Genomic DNA, 20,145 nt, shown 5'->3' with positions numbered 1-20,145 from the left:
AGGGGGACTTCAAGCAGCAAAAGACTCTGGTGTTGTACAGAAAGTGAGGCTGTAAACCACAGTGTTCTCCCCATCCCCTACCTGTATGAGGGGATATGGAGTAAATTAACTTCGATCTCTTGGTACATGTAAAATTCAAGTCAGTAACATTGATAATAACTTAAAATGAAGAGTGTACATTGAAATACTTTGCACACCTGGAGAACTCACGACTTGCTATGAAAACAAATCGTCCTCTGAACAACTGAAGTTAGAAGTAAACATTAAAAAAATATATATTTGATAGAGGTTATATGCAGTGCTACGTGATAAGCTCCACGGAAAGTGCATCGCTTCCTTTCTTTGTCAGATAAAATGAGAAAATTAAATGCTATATAAAGAAAATCTATAGGCAATTATGTTCTAGCACTTAGTGTTCTGCTGTGTAAAAATGCAAAGAAATAGCTTCTTTGAACTTTGACATTTTCATTTCAATAACTAAACCCTGTTTGTCAGTTTAGAAAACGTCAAATCTTGCAGAACAGAATGCAGACCATATTACAGAAGAACCAGACAAATCATACAGTATCTCACTGAAGACAGCTACAGTTCTATATGGAACTGCAAGAAGAACATACAGACGCCTGGTTCCAGAAAAGACTTCTTATAACTAGTAACAAACCAACCAAACAAAACCTCCAATCTATCCTGTAAGCAAAACCTTTTTTTCTTTTTGCATGTAATCACAGTACAGTGGAGATGTACAATTTTCTGTTGAAAGAAATATCTTCCTCTCCCTGTCTCACCCTCTTGCCCTATCCTGCCCTTCCTTTCAGTGGAGTTGCTGCTTCCAATCTGACAACATTAACTTGACCTGAAATGTCACTGACGTAGTATAATGTTGACCTTCCCCAATCAGTGTTCCCTAGTTACTATTGCTAAAGCTGTTCCACTTCAAATGTGATGTACACCAGACTAAATGAAAGAACTGGCAGGCAGAATATTTGAAATCAAACTAATTATATTTAAATTATAGATTAACAATTAGCCGGGAGCCCTCAAACAATGTATATAGATAACCAAGTTATGCTCTGCTGTTAAAATGAATCTGAGATATTAAATACAATCATACAGCTTTTGGCAATATTGTACAAGTTTCACACAGATAGTAACAACTAACATTGCTTTAGATAAGTGCTTTGAAGGCAACTTCATTTAAGAATGAAGAGAGCAATACAGTCCCGCACCCCATGTCAGTGTAGCGGTCGTGTTTACAAACATATCTGATGTCAGGGCACTGGCTCCTGAGTGTTGCAAATAAACAACATTCCATACTCCAAAGGGCGTCTGTCTCATAATCCCTGAGGCTGTGGCTGGTCGATAACGATGATGATAGGAAACAAAGAATTGGGTTATGGATTGGCCCTGTACGTCAGTGGCTTTGTAGAATGGATTTTAATTGCAGTGAAGCTCAGAAAAAGCAGAGAATGGAAAACAAAACAGTTCCCTTGTCTGGTCAGTTGCGTTCATGAGCCCTATGATCCTCTGGATAGAGTAACAATTCTTTAAAAGATCTCCAGGAAACTTAGGTTACAATTTTTTTTTTTTTTCCCTATTTATCCAGAACCCATGTATTAATCTTATTCCTCTTTTACTGCTTCATACCCTTGCCTTCCTCAGAATCGCATCTTTCCAAAACATGAATACAGTACCTCATTCTCTTTTCCTCCTGCTATTCCATATTTCATGTGTCTTCTGCTTTTTTATTCTTACTCCATAAGTGCAGAAAATGCATTGCTTACATACATCAAACCTTCCTCTTCCAGAACTCTGGAAATAATCTTGAGTCATTTCAGGAGCTTCTGTTTTCCACTGAGAAGAAACACAGTTTACTCAAAACCCTATCATTCCTGCCACATTTTGTCACACCCTGGATAAAGCAGGAATTTCCTCCTCCTGCTGTTTCAGTGAGGGCCCTTAACGAAAAGGTTTGTATAGCTAAATGGACATTTTCCATAGGTCTTCCTTTTGCTGATCTGGAGTAATAGCTTTGTTACTGTTTTCTGATTAGAGGAGTTGGTATAAGATAATGGAAATAATTTTTATGCTGTTGTACATAAAACTAAAGAGAGTGATAAGGCTGTAAAGTGACTGCTAAATCGATCTTGAAAATACAGCAGATTTCCATCTCCCTTTGATGTGTGAGTTCCGTTTGGGTTAATGATGGCTATTGGCACACTGCAAGACAGGGGGGGAGCCCCTTCATTCCATTTGCATGGCTTGGCTTTTGTCAGGAAGACAACACTACAGACACCCGTGTAAATGATAAAACACCACCAACACATGTTTTGTGATATAACACAAATTCACACATTTTTCTAAAGCTGAGTGAGTACATACTGTGTTATCTCGTGTTCAGTAAGGATAGTATGGTGTGTTTGCTAATTGATTCCTTATGCTGATTGCTTTAAGTCTAGCAAAGGGACATCATCTCCTCCTCTTCCTCCTTTTCCTTCCTGCTTAAGAACAACTTCTGGGGTTGTCCCTCCTTTTTCAGTTGACTGGGAAGCGCCTTTTGTTGCACTGTTCTTGTCTTTCTTTACCTTAGTGATCACTTCTGTGTAAGAGATTTCTTCAGTGAAGGGCTCTGCTGCTGCGAGCTCGGAGGTGATGTGCGCACCGGCTTCCTGGATCCCCTCCTGACCTTCAGCTCCCGTTCGTTCTTTATTTTTTTTATGGATCTTGAACGTCTCCTTTGTTGGGGCAGCTTGTGAAATGGTTTTCTTGATCCTTATCCCAGATTGTTTCAGTCTCTCTCCTGACTGCCTGATCCTTTCTCTCCTCTCAGGGGTCACTATTCTAGTTCGAAGCCTGTTTACCTTCTTGCCAAAATTTTGTCTTGTCTTTTGGATATTTTCCCTTGAAAATGCCTTTTTGATATCATCAATGCGCCTCATACCTGATTTCTTGAACTGGGTTGCTTTGCTTTCTTCGATATAATATTCTTCATCAGAAGACAGATCATCTGGTGGGAAGAAATCATCCTCTAGAGTTTCACCTGCTGTCCTCTCTTTGATAACGGAGAGAGATGAAGGGCACTCGGTTTCCTCCTGTGAATGAAAACACAGAGTCAGCTTCCAGCAAGTGTATTTTAAAAGGGTAATGATTCAAGCATTTTGTTTGTTGGCTTGTAGGTAATTAATGCTAACTGAAATACAATATTGTAACAAAGTAAGGTAGGCTTGTACCATCGTATTTGATCTATGCAGAATACAAAAGGCAGAAGAAACCTTTGCCAATTTCTGTAAAGACACTATGCCAGATTAAAGATTTCTCTTCAGTGTGGTCTGCTTGAAACTAATGAATGCCATGGTCCTATGTGTATTGGCCCCTAACGGTTTTCAGAGCAGACTTGCCTAGTTCGTTTCTTTTTTTATTTTTGAAGCCAATCTGCTTCTCAGAGATTGGACCTGGATCCAGTATTCCTCACCAATAAAAGTAGACATCCTGTAGACAAAAGAGGCTCTTGGGCTTGCTGTACACTCTCCAAATGGATGCCTCAATGATACCAGTAACTTCAGTCCTTTACTGTCACCAGGACAACTGCACATTTTTGACTAATTGGAACTTAGCAAACATTTCTGTTGCTGCCCAGAAGGGGATGAACCCCAACACATTAACTTACATATACTGGCTCCACAAGGGGACAAAGTCACTGAAGGAATGAGATGTTATTCAGTAAACCCAGTTCCATACAATTCACCCAGCACCTGCACTGTTGCTGCGATGAACTTGACTTGTTCCATCTGGAAAAATATGAATGACCCAGAGCAAGCACCTCAGTCTCCTGTGGCGAGTTTGGTGACCTGTATGAGCATGCGGTATTAGATATCTATATTATACATATAATACCTATAAGCTGCATGCTTGCAAGTGGTGACTATCCTGGATATCTTAGCACTAGGAATGTATGTAGCCCCACCAAAGAGACTGCTAGAGGCTGAAAACTCAAAGACACACAGAAGACTTTCAAAAGTTGTCCACAGTAAAAAAATAATTTACCAAGAATCACTTAGTGGTTAAGGATGTGCAAAAAAGGGGAAAAAGGAAAGATTCAGTAGTACGATTTATCTGAACAGGGAGAATCTCCTAAGAGAGTTGATCCTCTGATGAGAAGACTGCTGTCTGCATGGACATTATACATTTGTGGCTCAGTGTCAGGGAGTCACTTCTGTCTAGAAGTACTAGTGTATGCAGAGTAGAAAACCCATGACTTGTAGGTGTATGAGATGGACAATGTCGGTTCCTTCTTCCCTGCTAACTATTTATGTGCACGTGCACGTGCTCTTCTGCCAAGAGGAGCAGCCTTTTAGGGTGCAGACAGGTACAACAGCTATATAAAACTTCTATAAGCTGTTTCCCATTAGTAGTAACTACTTCAGCTGTTTTCTGAGGCATGACAGTGTCTGGGCTCTATCATTAGTCCTATTACCTTAATGCAGAAAATAGGAGAGAGAGATATTAGAAGTTGTGAACCTGTGAAGAACGGGTCAGTCTTAGTGAATATTTTGCTGTGAACTGATTTCCGGCCAAAAAGACGTCTGTCATTTTTCACAGCGACTCATTAGTAGCAAGTTATGTTTAATGTTATTTTACAGAGTACTAGCTATATGTAAAATAAAATACATTAAGCTATTTGGCAGATAAAGCCCACTTGAGTTTGTCATCATGCCTTGGCTTAGTTAAAAACCCTCTAGTAAAATAGTTGTTAATGCTTAGAAAAAATAGGGATGAGTTATGTTGCATTGATTACAGCAGAATGTTATTCAACTCATCTGTCAAAATCAGCAGGAACAAAACTACAATGCTTTGCTAATAATCATCTTCATTAACATGTGCAAACTAACATTAATTATATAAAGACTTCTATATATAAACATAATCCCTTCTTTTCTGAAAATTAACTAAAACACAGCTGAATAATAATTCCTCAAAGTTTGTAAATTATAGCCCACTCCTTCAGCTGAAATGGTAACAAAAATGTTTCCAGAATGACTATTCTGAAATTTTGGTATATACAGAAATGAATACAATATGGTGAATAGGGGATGCTGTTCATATGAAGATTACTTTTTAAAAAGAGAGAAGGCAGAGAGACTATTTAAGCTGTCTTCCTTTGGAAGAAGAACAATTTTTTCTGTACTTGTTGTCAATTGTTTGCCAGATTTTTATTGTATTTAGCTTTACAGTCTATTAGCTAAAGAAGAGAGCTCTTTAACTTTCACACACATGTTAGAATTAAGACTTATGAACAATAGCATGTGACATGATGGCCTTGCAGATCACACAGAAACTAGAGCTGCAGGTCCTGAGGAACATTTTTCATTCTTCTACAGACTCTGAGAATGATCTTCGCCAAATCTTGGATTTTCTTCTTTTCCTTGGTTTCTGCACACATCTTGCAGAATCAGATGTAGCAGGGATAAAAATTAATGTGAGTTTCTATCTCCTCTCAAGATTTCTGGATGGAAGATGTTACCAAAGTGGAAAGTATTAGTGAAACTGGCTAGCATGTTAGGGAGGTGTTTACAAATACCTTAGGAGCGGGTGTCAAGGGGATGGGGCCAGACACTTCTCCGTGGTGCCCAGTGACAGGACAAGGGGCAACAGGCACAAACTGAAACATGGGAAGTTCCGTCTGAATATGAGGAAAAACTTCTTTACTTTAAGGGTGACAGAGCACTGGAACAGGCTGCCTGGGGAGGTTGTGGAGTCTCCTTCTCTGGAGATACTTAAAACCTGCCTGGATGCGACTCTGTGCAATGTGGTCTAGGTGAACCTGCTTTAGCAGGGGGTTGGACTAGATGATCTCCAGAGGTCCCTTCCAACCCCAACCATTCTGTGATTCTGTGAGGTTTCATAATAAAAATATAGTGTTTTAGGCTCAGTAGGAGAGCTTTCTCATCTGTTTCCTTTCTCTCCCCTGCCCCTCCCCATTTCTTCTTATCACTAGATATCAGTGAGGTAGAGAGAAGAGAGGAGCTCATCATTCCTGAAGCGGTAGAGATGTTTTAGCACCAGGTGGGAAATGGATGCGGTCAAAGCATATGGCTACCAGCTCATTTATAGACTCACTAAAAGCAAAGACCAAACACCTACTGTTTTCAGTTGCACAGGACAAAGCCTTAAATCATGTGACAGCTTTCTTCTTGGCTTGAAAGCAGATGGGACTGGAAATACAGGACTGGACAGCCTGATCTTAGGGGAGGGTGAGAAGGAGTTGAGCAATTGATGATGCTACTTCCAAGCTTTTAGTTAAAAATCTACTTAAGTATTTTGCTAGGAAGGACTCGTATCTGCCACCACTACCTCATGGGAGGTAAGGGAGGATCTTTAAATTTCTAAGTGCTTAAATAAAATGAGGACAGGAGGTTATTTCACAGTAAAAGATGATGCCAAATAGTCAGGTATTTTTAACCTGACCTCTTGAGGAAAGAACAGTGAAGTCATATGGTCTGCCTATTGATTAATACAATGGACATTACTCTGTTTGCCCTACTGGCAAAACCCAAAGACATGCACATGCCAGAACCAGAAACCAATAAACAAATCTGTGGAAGCTGATCATTCCCCTTCCCTTTCATCATTCCTCCTAGATGGAGAACTTGGAGATCGCACCTTTCTCTCTTACTGCTGAACGAAGGAGCAAATAAGCCAAGGGGGCTGCTGAAAGAAGAATGTCATGCCTTCAGTGAGGTCAGTGAGGCTGTGCAAAGGAAAAAGGGTTATTAAAAAAATTCCCTCACAAACTTGTTAGCCAAATCCCCACTCTTTACCTTTGTAAGCACAGATGGGATCAAAAATTAATAGCAGCAATAGTATTATTTTCATTAAAAAAAAGGTATGCTGCTAATTTAGAGTCCACTGGATTCACTAGACGAAGCAGTGACATAGTGTAACTGTATAACAATACTTCGGCTTTAAGTACATTAACACTTTTAATGATAATTTCAGTAAGAATGTTATTATAATGCCATTTAAAAATAAAAAATAATGGGATATGAGGGCATTTTAATGGATATGGCCAGTTCAAGATCTTTACTCCCCTTGTCCTTTCATTTTTTTTTCACATGTATTCTGGGTTTGTATTTCAAAGCCCAGACTGAGCTTCTAGTGTAGACAAGGAGAAAAAAATAAAATACATTGTCTTATGTGTAAATATATGCTAGAAACGCTATAAACCAGTTTTGCATTCTCTTTTCAAATAGCTTCAAAATATAATTCTAACAAGCTTTAATAACTGCAACTGTTATCAGGTCTTAACTATTACCTAATTTCAATTAGAACTTTAGCAGAACAAAACTTTTTAAAATACAAACAACAACAGCGGAAAAAACCAGAATGACTAAATAAATAATTAAGTTATATATATTTTTAAAATCATAAATTATATATATAAAAGTACGTATTTTATATATATATATAAAATCAAGTCTCAAAATGCTCCTAAAGAAACTGCTGTCAGAAAAAATAGGAAGGAGAGACAGATGAAACTCCATAACTTGGAGTCATTGTGTTGCACAGGGAAAAGGTCACAGCAAATGATCTTTCAGCCTTGGGATGTGTGACAGGGAAGGTGCAGGTGATGATTAACATAAGCACAGATGAGACTGGTGATCGCCTGACAATTCTGAAGTGGAGCACGAAGCAGCGAAATGGTCGAAGGCCACCCAGCGCCGAGTCTGGCGCTGCTGCCGTGTCTATGACAACTGGTGAGGCAAATGACTGGCAGCGTACGGACAGGAAACTGCGTTGCCACAACGTTTAAAAAAAAATCCTAGAAATTTGCATGTTAAATGAATGGTTTGTTATTCACACTGGCAGCCGAGGTAAATCACTAAAACATCTCCTTGAAATTGCTTTCTAAATCAATACGAAACCGCTGATGAATAACCAATTACAAATCATTCAGTACTTTTACTCATATTCTAACAGTTAAGAGTGAAGCTTTATAAATCTCAAGCGATCCCTTCATTTTTTCTGTAAACATGCCATTTCAAAATCTCTGCCATCAGGCCAAAAAGCTGCTCAGATGAGAGAGAAACAGGATTATTTTAAAAGGGCACCTAAGGGATTTTATGAGGTAAAGTAGATAGAGAATAAACACTTCAGCACGTAAGACTTTATGGCCAAGTGCTGTTGTTTGTATTTAGAATTATTTTTACATAATGAAAAAGCAGCCTGACCAGAACAGTCAGTCCCCCTCATTTCTCTTTTGTGAATCCTAATACACATCCCTTTTCTTTAAATTCTGGCAGAAATTCATTAATTTAACCAGGAGTATACAATGACCAGAAAGAAATCTAGCTCATTCTCTCATTATCTGACTGCAGCAAGCTACAGACAACGAGCAAGCGGCACGCAGTTATACCACATCACTCCGAGAAGACCTTGGCTCCAGGCCACCACACGCTGCATAGAAAGGACTACTGCAGTTCCAGGGGAAAATTAAAGCTTCACATTTACTTTGCGTTGCTATTGTTTTATGGAGCTAGCCTGGGGAACAGCTCTGCAGGTCTGTCTGCAGGTTTGCAATCAAAAGGATGAAATTTCTCACTTCCAGTTTATCTGTAGATACCAACCTTTTGTCAGTAGAGGAGAAAGAGCGATCAAAAGATGTGGCAAGACAAAGAAATGTGTTTGGTAATGTTTTGATTCATTCACTCATTCCTCATAAGGTGACTGCTCTTGCAAGCTAGCTAGAGCAGGGAGGAGCTCTCAAGTACAACAGAAACCCAGCCACTCATGGGGAGCTGCTGAACTCGTCTGCCCAAGCAAACATGTCTCAATATGAACTTGCTTCTGGACACCCTTTCAAAGCAATGGAGAGAACAGGTAGTTACAAAATAGAAACTGTATCCAGAAGTAGATGTCTACAACAGGTCGGGTGAATCAGGCTCCATGCATATCTCTCTGCTTATTTGAAGGGAGTCTACAGGCCAAACATACAAATGTCTGCGTTACTGATGTCTGATGCCTGGCAAGGGGGATCCTGCCCCAAATTCTGAACTTGCTGTTAGTGACTTCACATAACCCTCCCATCTGTGCCTGCTCTGTTGTAATGATCTTTATTCCTGTGCTAAAGGAATAACTGCAAGATTCAGCTGTCTTCAGTACTGCTGAGAATATAAAGCCCAACTGCATGTGCCCAGAGTCAAGTCCACTCCTGAATCTGGGCCTTAGGCATGAAGGGTATTGCTGAAGACACGTGTGCCCACAGTGGCCAGCCACAGCTCCTGTCGATAAGTCACTCCAGGCAGCCTCTAAGACTGTGGGGAAGAGGCACGACACAAGACACTCATGATGCAGCTACGCTCCTCAGATAGCTTTCAGGCCAACCACAAGCAAAGCCCTGAAAAACTGCAGCCAGTGCAAAAGTAAATTAACATCAGTTGTTTCCAGCACTCAATGTTAATAGGTAGAGAAAAATCAATGGCAGGCCTGAGAAGATGGCTGCTGGTCCCTTGTGAGGATCACCACAAAGGAACAGGTCTGGGGACTCCAGTTACATGACATCAATTAGTGTAGCATCAAGTTTATAATCTGCTGTGAACACAGTCCTGTGAAATATGCAACCTATTTCATTTTAGGAACACAGAAATGGCCTAACAGCTTTCTAAATTTTTTTGTTTATTTCCCTTTCTCCTCTTTCCTTGTGAACACGTCCCTAGAAATATAGATTTTCTTTAGCTGGTTGAAAGTGGTGATTTTTTTCTAAAAATCACGGGTAATTTATGATCTTCTTGGCTGCCTCCAGTACTTCAGCACTGGCTCTGCCACTCTGCCAGTGGCTGGCAGCACAGCACGGGGCCAGTTCAGCTCTTTGAAGTGAAGGACTGAGCTTGACGCTGCAAACAAAGGACTCTTGCTACACTCTGACACAACTGTTGGGTTTCTTTTATTCTTTGTAATCTCAGCAAAGGCAATTACCTGTTCCAGCTGTAAAAATATTTATAAGGTTTATGCCAGAAGACTCCAACAAAGGCCCTGTGTTGTTCGGCTGCTGAGGTCTTTGTGTCTGAGGCCAGTGCTCTGCTGTCACAGGTAGTCAACCTATGCCACCTTTTTTTTCCATTAAGTTTTTAGACTCCACTTTAACAGCAATTTAGGTTTTCTTTTCTCTCATGGATTCTGGCAGAAGCCTTTGTCCAGATCCTCATGTCTCCAAGACTAAGAATCCATGTCTGGTTTCTGACCTGAGATGACTCATGGACAGTTTACACCCATTTCATCTTTTTGCCGATGGTCTTTACTGGACTTTTCATCCATGCCCCAATGTATGTACAAATGACAGCCACAACCTCTCTTAGCCTCTTTTCTTGCTGGACTAAACCAAGCTAGGACCTCCTGGTCTCTTCTCATGTACCAGGGCTTCCCATTCCTCTGATCGGCCTGGTAGCTGTTTTCCAAACCTGTTCAGATTGAACACAACTTACTTCAACAGGGGTGATCAGAGCTGTACGTGGTAGCCCAGGCAGGCTCTGAAGTGTTTTGGATAAAGGTACTGGCAGTCTCCCCACCACTTCTGAAAATGTCTTGCCTGAACCATTTTATGCCCACGTATCACTTTTTTTAAGAGCCACACCATCAAGTGGGCTCTCGGTCATCTTGTGAGCAGTTAACACACCATTTTCTGTCCTTTCGAAACCATGGGGCCTCAGAACACAAACTAACAACAAGGGCTTCTGCTAAGTACAGGAATTGACACTGTGTACACTTGGATTAGCACTACTCCAGCTCTAAAGATGATTTGGTTTCTTGTCTATATTTCTTTCTTCTCTGGACTGACAGCTCCTCTTTTTGAGCATAGTTTATTAGTATCCACACCTTTTTCTGTGCCAAGATGAAAATACTACACAGTTGACAAAGACAGTCTTAGAGGCGAACCCTTTTAGAAACCCATCACAAGCCTCGCTTCCCATTTCAACACAATCCACTGTCATCTGCTGTTTTCCCAGATTATCTGTTATGAGCTAAGATATCAGGTACATAAATATGAGAAAGGATAAGACATCTCATGTTTCTGCAAAACAGAAAAATGATCAAATATGAATTACCCAGCACAATCTGCTCTTGGTGAGCTATTTAACTCCATGGTACTAACGATTCCGTTCTGCAGAGCCCCTTCTGCGCCTGCCATTCTTATGTCCAAATGATATCAGATGAATGGCAAAGGTTCAGATCGTTTCCTTTGTCTTTTTTTAAGTGTTATATTTGCTGCCTTTCATGTCATGGTTACTCTCACAGGGTTTTTTTTAGAATAGCTGTAATTAAAACTCTGTGCCAATGGTCGGTGAGTTCACACGCTCAGTCTTTCAGAGTCCGTGCTTGCAACCTTGTCTCTTGAGCTTGTGACACCTTGACTTTTACCGCCACTTTGGATGGAAGAGCTTCCACTTCAGATTTACAGATTATTGTCCCCATCTTGATCTCACCATTTTTACGGTCCAAGTCATTATGCTGCAGAAGGACAGGGGCCAGGAAAATTCACTTATATTTTAATTTATTTATGCATAATATGAGTGGCATCCAGAAGGCTGCTTCCGCTAGCCTCTCCTCGTGTGTGTGGTGGAGCAATCGCAGGGCTAACAAATCAGTTGTGACATGGCTGTGTAGGCCAGTCAAGCCATAACCTTACTTTGTTTCTGACATGTCCACTGTGACTGTTCACTAATTTTAAATGTCAGACAGCAGTAAGTGAAACAAATGCATGTGTCCCTTCATAGGAAGTTGTTACTTATTTATGGTGCTTACATAAAGTAATAATAGAAAAGAGCCCAGTAACTGTAACATGGACTTTCTGGTGGCTGTACGCTCACATTCAAAGAGGGGCTTGCAGAACATGCAGAAAAGCAAATGAAACAAGTTCTTTCGGGATTAAAAAAAAAAGAAAAATCCCCTTTAAATTCTGAATACTTTATTCAGAAGAAGTTAAATTGTTAGATGCTCTTTGACTGTAGAGAAATGATAACTCTCACAGCTGTTTATTCAGACTAACCTGAACAGAAGTGAACAGTGACCTGCGCAACCTATAGTCTCCTTTGTGTTCCCTACTATACTCTCAGGGCACATAGCACTCCAGGGTCAAAGACGTCACTAGAAAGTCTGAAGTAACCTGGCATTTTTAATCATGCAATCAGCCTGGGGAGGAGAGCTGCCTGCTACCAAATATTTTCCTCAACCACATGGCCTTTTAAAAATGAATGCTCTCAATTTCCCTAATCATTATGCTCATGGATGATCACTTTGTCTCTTTTTAATGTGAGGATATTGCCAACTCTTTTCATCATGGCTGAGGTCTCTTGGGACAATCTCCTCCAGCCAATGATCCTTTTCAACCTGCCTGCTCCTTCTATCAATGATAAGATCAAAGCTATCCACTTGAAAGAAAATCTTTAGGATTTAATTGGTGTTTCCCTTTTCCTCATATGCCAATCTTCTGGCAAAAGTTAAAATGAAAACCCACATGCGCTCACCCACGTAGGCATTCAATGCCAGCTACACACAGGTCATTGGCTCCATCACAATGTCCCAAACGGTTCGTCAGAAAAAAAAATCTCACTACAGATGACCTGTCACTCACAACCACCAAGTAAACAACTTGGTTATACCCATTTGTAAAATATAGGGAAGGGAGTATGCTGATTCTGTAGCTATTAACAGACTCCCACTCATTGTAGCCAAGCTTCAGTCATTCAGGTCTCAGCACACCAGCAGTATGCCTGCACTGGTGTAAAACAACAGTATGAAAAATCACTGCACTTGTGTGAAAGAGACTTTCACAAGTGTATCTGTGCCTTAAAGCTTCAGCACACTCTTGGCTACCTAGCACATTCCAGTTTTTGTGGAGCAATGCAGTTCTCCTCCAGAAAAGTGTTAAATGTCAGATCCTAGAGGGATCAGGATATCTGCTCCTCTTTCTGCAAGAGGGAAAAGGTTCTTCAATCTACCTTACAAAAGGGATGGAAGTTAAAGAGGAAGTCATTCATATTCTTGCTGGCAGTTCTCAACTCCTGTAGGAAGAGGAAGCTAGAAAGACAGCAATCAAAAATACTGTTTCCCTTCCTGAAAAGTACCGCCTAACAATGAAACATACAGAACAGGGTGCAGGTCATCCTTGTCCAGCAAAACCAGCAGAGTTCAGAAATTCCTACTGAAGATGATTCTTAGAGAAAGTATGCATTGTGACAGCCACCTTTTGTATGAAATATCAGAAAATAGCAACAGCTGTTCTTTATGGCTGTGTGTAACTCCATTTCCACAATATTTTACTACATTTTTAAATAAATTACAATTCATGTCTTGCTAGGAGAAAATTTTTCATTCTGTAATGAATGCTGTTTTAAGAACAAACATTTCCAAAGCATTGATTCTGCTGCAAACATTATGGTAAAGGCCCATCAATGAAATGGCATTATGCCATTAACCAGGGGAGTCAGAGATATTTATTACCTCTAGCTGGGAAATTATTTGCAAGGAAAAAGCAAAAGTGCTTGTTTTCTATCCCATCATGATGGTGCAGCTTGCAATAATTGTAGTAACAGGCGAAATTGTGCCCATGCTTTCTCCTGAACATCCATAGTAAGTCATTCAGTTAGAAAATCTGGGAGGCACAATTTGGCTGCATATGGTACTAACATAACATTAAAGAGGTAACATTTCCTACCTTCAGTTTTGTTTTTTTTTTTTTTTAGCTATTTATTCTCAGTAGCAGAAAATGAAGTAGTTAAGAAAGCTAGATTATGCAGAAGAATTTGTCAGCTCTATACAGTGGTGAACAGACTCAGTGAAACACACAGCTCCATTCATCGCAAGTAACGTTATCTATGTACAAACAGATGCGAGACCATGGTGTAAGGCTGGGCGATGGAGGTGCATCGTGTTACTCACGAGGGCTGGTATTTTCAAGAACGCCTAATGATGAATACGGCTCATTTGAAAGAAGCTTTGGGGACTCGCTGGTGTGAAGGAGAAACTATGCTTCTGGCAAAAGATTAAACGCTCTTACTTTCTATTGACTTGGGGAACTGGGAAGTTTCAAAAAAGGGCAGGATCAGGCCATTAAACAAATGGGTCTCACAGCACTCGCTAGCAACTGACAGACCCCATGAGCTGCCTGCACTGTCTACTTGTATGAATGTAGGCGAGAGCACGCCATTTCATGAAACTTCTGTTCAAACACAGAAATTTATAAGAACAATGAACATCCTACAATGAGGTCAATGAACAAAAATGTATGATTTGCTTGCCCAATATGACTGGAAGAACAGTGCTGGGTTAAACCATTTCCAAAGTAGAGCATGCAAGGTACTAGTTGCTGTCTTGAAGGGTTTGTGGGTCTGAGCTTTAGTTTGTGCATATACTGCTATAGATGGAGACAATGAAAAAAGTACAAAAGCCTGAGTAATGCTGCTAGTTAAATCAACCATATGTTTTGAAATTTGTGTTAGAAGAAAGTCTGTGTTCCAGGAAGCCTGCGAACACTTTTGCTATTTGGACTTCTACCTAATACGGTGAAAAAAATAACAGGGATGAATGTCAGACATGGTTTGTATGACAAGATTTACAGGGCCTGCCTCATATTACCTTTCAGAGAGGCAACAAATAGTCCTTGCTGATCTGCAGTTAATCTTACACGACTGGCTCAGAAACCTACAAGCACTAATAATAGACCGTGTGTGCTGCTGTCAGTAGGCTCATGCTAAAAGGCACTGAGGAGCACGACTCAATCTTAAAGAAAGCATAAAATAACTCTCAGGTTGGATAGACTGCGTCTTTTGGTTCATTAAGCGATGCCTACCAGGGGCTACCAAGGATGTGGCACAACGACAGCACTACAAGAAATTAGGCTCATTGTTACCTGATAGATTACGACCCGGAATTTGTTTTTCCTCAGCATCTCCTCTTGTTTGGCTTCCACCTTCCGCACGCTGGCGCTCTGCCTCTCCACGCGTGCCCGCACCTCCTTCATGGTGGAGCTGACTTTGTGGGTTTTCTCCAGTAACTTGTTCACCGTGTAGCCTGTATTGCCGTGAGCCTGGGAAAGCTTTAAAATGTCAATCTGTATGGTCTTGATGGCGTTTTCCATCTCCCTGTGCCTCTCCTCTATCCTTTTCTGGCTCGCCTGCACACTGTCCACAATGTTGGCCACTTTGTCCAGGACCGTCACAATCGTGTAAGCTGCATCTTGTTCTTCTTCCTCCTCGGTGACGCTGGAGAGACGATTTTGGTGGGTTTTGTCAGCCTCCGAGGTGATTTCACGGTGATCCATTTTGCCTGCCTTCGGCCGGGTCGGCAGGAGGCGAAGTTTTGGTGATCCTGCCAGAACGATTCTGGCGTTGCTGCAGGGAGCCAGGGAGACAGCTGGCTCCGGCGATGCTCAAAGTAGGGCGTGAAACGCGGCTCCTGGAGCTCGGTCAAATACTTCTGACTACAAAATATCCACACATGATTGTTCGGATACTTTCAGCAACATGAAACCCCTAAAATTAGGAAGCAATGTCTGGAAGGGAACATACGTTTAAAGGGTCACGCTTCTGTACTGATGAAGTTATTAGTATTAATCCAGGAAAGTTAAGTAACTTACTAATTAAGCAGGAAAGCAAACTTGCATATTTTTAACGATCTACTTCCATTTTCATGTTACTGGAGTGCTTTCCTCTGAGGGAATTCAAAAAGCAGTCAACAAAATGAACACGGTTGTTTTATCCAGCAAAACAACTTCAGGTCTTCAGCTTGCTGCAATTACCACATGGGGTAACAAATAAACACACTAAACCAGAGGCAATATAGTGAAAGTGTTGTATTGTGACATGCTTTTCCAGTTCAAAATGTTGAAAGCATTTTTTTTAATTGAACAAATTATTAAATCCTACATGCAAAATTTTGAAAGCCTAAACTACATGTTAAAACAGCTGAACACATCCTATTCACACTTTATCTGGGGATCTTTCAGACGACAACTAACAGTCTATTAATATAACTATAACCAGCAGACTAATTTGGATGGACTTCTTTAGCTCTTGAAAATACTCTATACAAGAGCACTAGTAATTCATTCACTTTTATTATTTTTTTTTTATTTTAATCACAAACACTATACAATCCATATTGTAGGTGTTAAAACATGTATTTTTCTTTAAAAAAGTTTAAGAAGTATTAAAACAGTTTTAACAGTGACAAAGTAGGCTTTATTCCAATTATTTGTGTTCAATTATTCAGCACCAATTTTTACAATACCTAAATCTACTAAGACCTACTTCTTTTGGACCTGTGCCATCTGCTCTACCAGGTAACTTCCCAAATTATGAAATTTATAATTTTCCTCTTTAAAAATAAATTGTTGGAATTATTTATGAAGATGGCAGTGCTTAGACCCAGCCCACACCTTTTATAAATATGTTACAACTACACACAGCACACAGCTTCACAGTTCATGCGATAGGCAGTGTCTAAAAAATCAGTTACTAACTTCCAAAAACATTTAAATATCTACGGTATTTAAACACAGTGTTTTCTAGTTTCTCATAAGAAAAGTAAGCTGTAAACATTTTTACCTTTAGTTCATGCCTTGTTTGCTAGGTAATGTGGACTTTTTTGTTGGTTTGTTGGCTTTTTTTAATCTACAACCATGGTGGAATAAATCTGTGTTCCCAAAAATATTACATTCCATGGATAAAGCACAAGTCTATTATATAACCATGTGATACAGATACAGAAAATGAACTACTGTATTCAAAAACATAAAAGTAAAGATACTAAAACAGTCCATAGCTGTTAGAGCTGATGCTTTCAGAGTACAGACCAACATTGTTACACTAAAAATGTTCAAAAATAAGGCCTCTGAAATAAATATTTCCATTCTTTAAAAAAAGATATAATAAAAATGTACATCACATGGTCAATGTAGGTATAAAAATCACTAAGTTAAACCATTCTGGATGATGTATCTGAAGTAAAATGGCCTAGATTTTGCTTCTGCCGTCGTCCTCTATTGTTTTTGGGGCATTTTCTGTTAAAAAAGAGAAAGAGAAAGAAAAAGGAGGGCTGATTTTATATACGCCACATAAAATTAAGCTTAGCAATAACACATTGACTTAATTTTCTGTACTTAACAATAGCAAGGAGTCTATTAGCTGTGCTGCCTGAGGGGACTCTCCCGCTGTTTGGTACTGGACTGTCACCTGGGGATGTCCATGGGACCCCAGATCACTCAGAAGGGAGTTGTGCTTGATCTTGAGACCGAAACCAGCAACGTGCTATGTCCTTCAGCCTTGATCCAGCAAAACACGTACCACGGTGAATAATTGCATTGGCTTTACTTTATACATATTTCATACTTAAAATCCAGTGGATGGTAAGACTGGATCAATCAGCCTTTTGAAGCGCTGGACCTCCAGATGCCCTGCTGCTCATGGGAGCTGCTGAGACAGAGCCCACCCAGGACCCTCTGTGGGGTGACTCGGGTGATGCCTTTCTTGGGGATGGACACACAACTAAGAAAGGATTCACAAAAGCCAGCAATTCTGAATGGGATGGGACTTAGTCCGTCAGACAGCGGGCAATGCATAATGGAGCAGTCCTGCTGTGACGCAGCAAGACAGCCTGTCCCTGAGAGACTGTGAGCTGGGGAACAGTCGTAGGGAGGCTGAAAGAGGAGGGCTGCTCCTCTTTCACACCACTGCTTTGGCCAGCAGGGTGTTGGGCAGAAAAGGGATGACACCAATTGCATGAGCCAAATAACCCTTTTACATGTGCAGGAGGTACTTGTGTAAGTACCTCCTTACCTACTTGTAAGATATGTGTACTTACACCTGCTACATTGAACCTTACAAGAGAGATAGGGAAGGAGGTCTATGTTGTTCATTCATAGGAGTGTCACTCTACATCACTGAGTTTGGGAAGCCATGTGCTAATGTAGTAGCAGGAAGTTTTATGGCCCAGTGTAACTGGAGCTAAAAAAGTGAACGATGTCTTGAGGAGGAGAAGGCAAAGTGTGTCATGGATGCCCAAGTATAGGACTTAAATGCTTCATGCACCTATAAGGTAACTAAGTCATCCTTAATCATAGAATAGTTTGGGATGGAAGGGACCTTTAAAGTTCATCTAGCCCAACCCTTCTGCAATGAGCAGGGACATCTTCAACTAGATCAGGTTGCTTAGAGCCCCATACAACCTGACCTTGAATGTTTCCAGGGATGGAGCGTCTACCACCTCTCTGGGCAACCTGTTCCAGTGTTTCACCACTCTCATTGTAAAAAATTTCTTCCTTATATCTAGTTTAAATCCACCCTCTTTTAGTTTAAAACCATTACTCCTTGTCCTATCACAACAGGCCCTGCTAAAAAGTTTGTCCCCACATTTCTTCTAGGCCCCCTTTAAGTACTGAAAGGCTGCAACAAGGCCTCCCCGGAGCCTTCTCTTCTCCAGGCTGAACAACCCCAACTCTCTCAACCTTTCTTCATAGGAGAGGTGTTCCATCCCTCTGATCATTTCTGTGGCCCTCCTTGGACCTGCTCCAACAAGTCCATGTCTTTCCTGTGCTGAGGAATCCAGAGCCAGCTACAGTACTGCAGGTGGGGTCTCACCAGAGCGGACTAGAAAGGCAGAATCACCTCCCTCAACCTGCTGGCCACCAATCTATCCCAGAGCCCTCAGTCCTCGTTGGGCTGAAGTCTTTGATGAGCAAACTGAATCCCTTGTCATCAAAAAAAAATCCATGGCTCTCATCTCAGTTTTCATAGAGGGTGAGAGTCTGAGACAACCCAGAAACTTGAACTCTGTGCTTGCGCATCTTTACATTTCATAAAATAGATTCCCATGGAGAGTGCCTAACAAAGGGACTAGCTGCAGAAATTTTCAGAAAGCATATATGGTGTGAAAGATATTCTCTCTCTGTGTAACACCATTTACAGTGGTACTGCAGGAAACAGCATCTTGTGAACCTCTCTGGTTTCACTGGGTGGGAGGGGAGTATCATAGCTTCTATTAGATATCAGCAATGCTTGAGTAACTCCAGTGAAAGTCTAACACAGTAGCTCACCTTTTGGATGTGTTTCAAGGATGACTTGTTCTGCTGGGTATTTGGTCTGGGGATTCAGAGTGGTTACTGGTGGTTTGTGAATTTAAACAAATGTGTGGTTTGTGATTAAAAAAAAAAAGCAATAGGATGTTACATAATCCTTCCGCTTCAGTCATTAGATATTTTTTATGTGGGTATTTAAGGATATATGTAAAGCATATAAAATTTGGGGGGTCAAATATTTAAATACAGAAAAAGTATATCCATGCAGTGTGTAATTTTTCATTGTTTTTGTGTTTACCTACCTTGTTATGCACATGACAATTGCAACTATAATGGCAATCTGTACAGCTCCAATTATTGCTGCAATAAGGACATGCGTAAGCTTTTGTCTACTTGGGACAACATAAAGAATACTAAAGTCTGTCTTTTCACAGTGCTGTCCAGTATATCCTGATTCACACCTGAAAAAGAAAAGGAATATTCCATGGAATCTGTAATTTGACAACAGCCCAGTCATTTTGCAGATGAAATAAGGAGTCCGAGCTGACTTCAGCTGAGAAAGAGCTGGTGAGAAGGTGGAGGTGTGGTAATGCTTGGGTTGGGGAATGGTTTGGATTTCTGTGGCAAGAGAAGAGTCAGAGCGGGTATGCTCTGCTTTCCTGGGTAAGGTTACTAGTGGCCCTCTCTCAGAACACAGAAGCATGGTGAAGGTCCTGATTTGGCAAAAGAAATATGTGGGGTTGTTATTAAATTGGGGTAATATTTAGGAAGAATAAAGCAACTAGGTGAAACAAGTAGAAAAGGCTAAACGAAACACAAGGAAGCATGCTCATGAAACGCAAAGTGAGCATGCTCACTCAGCTGCAATGTCAATATGGGAGAGGAGTGACAAAGAGGAAGAGAAATCTTGAAAAATGGGGGAAAAGGAAGATCCCTTTTCAAGCTGCAGCCTACAGAAGTGGAATCCTGCAAAACCTCTTGGTCAAGACTAGCATCAAACCTCCTCCTGCCTTATCACCAAACCAGAATTTGACAGAGGTTGGGTTAGAAAACCCAATGGCCCACAACTCTTCAAGTGAGAG

General features: G+C 40.7%; 2 protein-coding genes across 2 annotated transcripts in view; both read right to left on the bottom strand.

The window, feature by feature from the left end:
- Nucleotides 1-982: 982 nt before the first annotated feature.
- CAVIN4 (caveolae associated protein 4) lies at nucleotides 983-15,420 on the bottom strand. The gene is made up of 2 exons (XM_068397125.1): nucleotides 14,900-15,420; nucleotides 983-3,089 (listed from the first exon to the last, which is right to left on the bottom strand). Exons 1-2 carry the CDS (start codon nucleotides 15,308-15,310, stop codon nucleotides 2,433-2,435), a joined length of 1,068 nt encoding a protein of 355 aa, XP_068253226.1. The 5' UTR covers nucleotides 15,311-15,420; the 3' UTR covers nucleotides 983-2,432.
- A 1,545-nt stretch (nucleotides 15,421-16,965) lies between these two features.
- The window catches only part of TMEFF1 (transmembrane protein with EGF like and two follistatin like domains 1), a 133,898-nt gene continuing 130,718 nt past the window's right edge, over nucleotides 16,966-20,145 (bottom strand). Inside the window, exons 9-10 of the mRNA XM_068396904.1 lie at nucleotides 19,366-19,524; nucleotides 16,966-17,050 (exon numbers count right to left, since the gene is read on the bottom strand). Of these exons, the coding sequence (XP_068253005.1) occupies nucleotides 16,966-17,050; nucleotides 19,366-19,524 (244 nt within the window). The remainder of the gene's footprint in view (nucleotides 17,051-19,365; nucleotides 19,525-20,145) is intronic.

The sequence above is a fragment of the Nyctibius grandis genome, chromosome 3 (genome assembly GCF_013368605.1).
Source record: "Nyctibius grandis isolate bNycGra1 chromosome 3, bNycGra1.pri, whole genome shotgun sequence".
Lineage (NCBI taxonomy): Eukaryota > Metazoa > Chordata > Aves > Nyctibiiformes > Nyctibiidae > Nyctibius > Nyctibius grandis.
This window is presented reverse-complemented; position numbering and strand designations above follow the sequence as displayed.